We start from the raw sequence: 992 nt of genomic DNA on the forward strand, positions 1-992 counted from the left end.
ATTGCTTTTAAATCCCTAACTGATCTCTCCATTATTTGGAATTTCATAGGGATATTCAAAGGACGAAATCATTATAGAAAGAGAGCACAGTGAAGCTTTACATGGTTTCATGAGCTGAAAAGGCACAGAGAGCCCACTCACGCCACACAACAGGAACAATGGCCATCAGTTCCCATTCCAGTGAATCCTCATTCACTTCACAAAGACCTATTACAGATAATCTATGTCCTGAGCTGGTATAATTGGCATGTCCTTTCATAGGAAACCATTTTATTCCAACTTAAACTTATGCAGATGAGAGGAACTAGACGATCATGGAAGACAATGAAATAGAAGTCTGCATGTCGACAGTTATTTAAGTGAATGGACATTAGCTGGATCTCTCTTCAATTACCATTTCAGCAGCAATATAATATCGGTAGATTCAAAAGCTTTTGCTTAATTTTTTTAGACAAAGTGCTTAATTTTACTCTTTTTGCCACTTTCTTTGATGCTTCTCCCAGTGACAGTGAGAGTGACATTTTCCATGTTAACCTGTGGAGGATTCACCTTTCCACCTCACTGCCTACAGAAAGGAAAAACTGACAGATGACTATTAAACCTTTGCTGTTCCACATTATAATTGTATTGCTACTGTTGTAAAGGAAAGGTGCTGTGTGCATTATCTTGATAAACTAAAATGGTTATTCTTACAGTGCTATGTATATTTAATGTGAATATGAATATTTTAATTCCTCCTTGAGGTGAAGGGGCATTAACAATAATGTATTGTGCTTTATGTATGTAGATCTGAAGATTGTGAAAAATCTGGTTTCCAAGACAGTGGCCATTCTTCAGCTGTCCATGGAGGCAATGCATGCAGGTCGGCAATCAAGCTGACCAGTAAAATCTCATCTAAGTGCTGCTACCACTTTTCTGAAAGCACCGTAAGTGTTTCTGATGGCTACCTGATGCACTTACAGTGCAGAACTCTTGGTCAGTTTAAGGCCCTT

At 38.3% G+C, this 992-nt stretch overlaps 1 protein-coding gene across 1 annotated transcript in view; it reads left to right on the forward strand.

The window, feature by feature from the left end:
- The window catches only part of LOC107561260 (serine/arginine repetitive matrix protein 4-like), a 13,777-nt gene that overhangs the window by 4,814 nt on the left and 7,971 nt on the right, over positions 1-992 (forward strand). Inside the window, exon 3 of the mRNA XM_016245671.1 lies at positions 788-926. Coding sequence (XP_016101157.1) covers positions 788-926 — 139 coding nt within the window. The remainder of the gene's footprint in view (positions 1-787; positions 927-992) is intronic.

The sequence above is a fragment of the Sinocyclocheilus grahami genome, unplaced genomic scaffold, assembly GCF_001515645.1.
Source record: "Sinocyclocheilus grahami isolate Dianchi unplaced genomic scaffold, SAMN03320097.WGS_v1.1 scaffold762.1, whole genome shotgun sequence".
Taxonomy (NCBI): domain Eukaryota; kingdom Metazoa; phylum Chordata; class Actinopteri; order Cypriniformes; family Cyprinidae; genus Sinocyclocheilus; species Sinocyclocheilus grahami.